Genomic DNA, 2697 nt, shown 5'->3' with positions numbered 1-2697 from the left:
TTTGCTCCACACTTTACTCGGATTGTATGCCTTTTGGCCAAAACATTGGCCTAAAATCGGTATATTTTTCAAACGTGGCCCTGCAGATATACTCGCCACAACAGCTCCAAAGAATATCAATATAAAGAATTTTGTTTTCAACATTTTTATCATTCAAAAATGTGATCTTTGTACAGAATAATTTTACTTAATGAAGATAACGAGTGGAAAGATTCTTTATATAAAGGGAGATCAATTGAAATACAGACTTTATGAATATTTAATAATGAATATTGTTTTTTAGCGATGATGTCAATCCATTTTTTGTAATGTCGTACGTCGAATATACAAAGTAAACAATATATATCATACAAAAACAAGTGCTCACAACAAAATCGATATCATTCTTTTTTCAAAAAATTGTAATTTTATTATTCTTTTCTCACGTTTTTTTGAAAATTTGTCATGCGATTCAAAACAGAAAAGTGATAAATAATTATAATGTCGGTGACTCTGCCGTTCTATTACCGAAACTGATTGATCTAAAAGTCATTGGGGGTTCATTTGAAAATCTATGAATACATTTCATTGATTAGTAATTGATAAGTAGTGAAAGATTGATAGTTTTTATACCTTTCTATTTCGTGACTCTGAATTTCATATCCACTTTGTTCAAATTCATTGGCCATATTATTTATAGAATCTGATGAAACCACGCTTGCCAATACTTCTAATTCATTTTCTTTACAAATATTTGGAAAAGTCATGATCAACTGCTTTGCAATTCCACGACGACGATATTCTGGCAAAACTACTAAACCATCATTTGCCAGATATTCATCAACACCATAGTATTCGAAAATATCGAAATATCCCATTTCAGATATTCGCTTGAAATAAAAAAAAATGTATGTCATCACTATTTGTACTAAAACACTTGTCACATTCTCTTATAATAAATTATTACACAACATATATTAATTACCGATGGTGAGCCTCTCTTGCTCTTCGAACCTGGCTTTTTGCCAATATACAATAATACAACGCCGACCATTTTATCGCTATTATCAAAACAGGCCACTGACAGATTATCGCGTAAAATGATCATCCACCGCTTTCTATGCATTTGAATCCTCTTTTCAGTGATCCCTGCATCATAAGTCACATAAGTTTATTATTTAAAAATTATTTTTATATGTACATACCCAATGAACAAAAATGGTGAAAAATATGCGATTACGCCTAGCTTATGCATACATTATGCAGATTCCCATACAAACGCGTTACACAGATCACCATTATTGTTCATTGCGTAAAAAGAACACAGTGTAAAGAATACCCTTTATTTTACTTTGTTGTTCGTCTTCGAGAAACGGTTTTACTAATGATAATACTTCCTCGAATCGTGTCTTGGGTATATTTCGGATTTGGTATTCAACCGATTCCTTGCCATTAACGTCTGTTGCATTGAATCTACTCCAAATTTTATGCGGATTAAATACCTTCTGGCCCATACATTGGCTTAAAAATGGTATGGCATCTATGCCCGACACAAAAACTCCAAAGAATATCAAGATGACAATTTTTTCAACCAACATTTTTGCTTCAATAGTTTAGCTTATCTTTTATTTGTCTGTTAATTTAAGGCGGTTTCTAAAGAGACTTACTGACGATCATAGACATCTCTCCGATTATATATGAAGAAAATTCGCTGCTCTTAAATTCAAATGCTATTTTTTATTAGAATTGTTTTGCTATTTTTAAAACGTTTGTCAACAAAAACGAAATATTTATAAACTCAGCAAATATAGATATATATTGCCCTTGAGCTTGGTTCTTTTGAAGGCTTCATTATTAAAAGGTCGCAATAAAAAACAAGTGTTTTTTAACAGAAATCGAAAGTTTTTTTCTATTCAAATAATTGTACTTCGTCTCAGCTCTTCAAAAAACCATGTATATCAAAACTTTCAAGTGGAAAGTGATGTAGACATTTTTATACAGACGATTTTTATTGATTAACACCAGATATGAAGAATGATGATTACGATTCTATTTATGCTCATATTTAATTGATCTCAAAGTCAACATCACATCATCATGTGCATAGCTAAAAACATATAAAAACAATTTAAAAAAAGAATATTTCAAAAATATCTAGGGGACGGAAACCATTGGCTAGTTTTTTATATTTCAAGTAAAAACTAGGAAAATTAGAAAAAAACTAGCAAAAACTAGAAAAATTAGCAAAAATTATTTGATCCGCCATTTTGATATTCTGCCATGATTTGGTGACTAAATCAATTTTACAAGTCGACTATTGAAAGAAACAAGTACTTTATGCACGATTTTGTGTTGAAAAAGAATAATTAAACTAATTTTCACTATTATAAGTGTATATTTATTCAAAACACATAAAAATATGTCTGAACAACAAAACGTCAAAATACTTCATTGTGTCAGTACAATCATTTGATTGTCATTTGACAGAACAAAAAACTAGAAAACTAGTAATTTCATAAAGGAATATTAGCATTATTAGATTATTCAAGCAATAAACTAGTAAATTAGCTAAAAACTAGTAAATTAGCTATAAACTAGAAAAACTAGCATTGGTTTCTCTCCCCTAGAAAAATATCTATCTCAACCTCTCTACATGCTGAGTCTCGTAGTCAAGCCCATTTCCAATTTTATTAACAGTTTCATTTGAAACAATTCCTT

At 30.1% G+C, this 2697-nt stretch overlaps 1 protein-coding gene across 1 annotated transcript; it reads right to left on the bottom strand.

Annotated features, from left to right (window-relative positions):
• Window positions 1-383: 383 nt before the first annotated feature.
• On the bottom strand, window positions 384-1593 carry LOC116351248. The gene is made up of 4 exons (XM_031783327.1): window positions 1319-1593; window positions 965-1128; window positions 613-869; window positions 384-551 (listed from the first exon to the last, which is right to left on the bottom strand). The coding sequence occupies exons 1-4, from the start codon at window positions 1575-1577 to the stop codon at window positions 476-478; spliced, it is 756 nt and encodes a 251-aa protein (XP_031639187.1). The 5' UTR covers window positions 1578-1593; the 3' UTR covers window positions 384-475.
• Between the last annotated feature and the right edge of the window lie 1104 nt (window positions 1594-2697).

This window comes from Contarinia nasturtii, unplaced genomic scaffold (genome assembly GCF_009176525.2).
Source record: "Contarinia nasturtii isolate CC-2019 unplaced genomic scaffold, AAFC_CNas_1.1 Cnas_scaffold_5007, whole genome shotgun sequence".
In the NCBI taxonomy this organism is placed as follows: Eukaryota; Metazoa; Arthropoda; class Insecta; order Diptera; family Cecidomyiidae; genus Contarinia; species Contarinia nasturtii.
The sequence above is the reverse complement of the archived record's forward strand: the minus strand, read 5'-3'. Positions and strand labels throughout refer to the sequence as shown.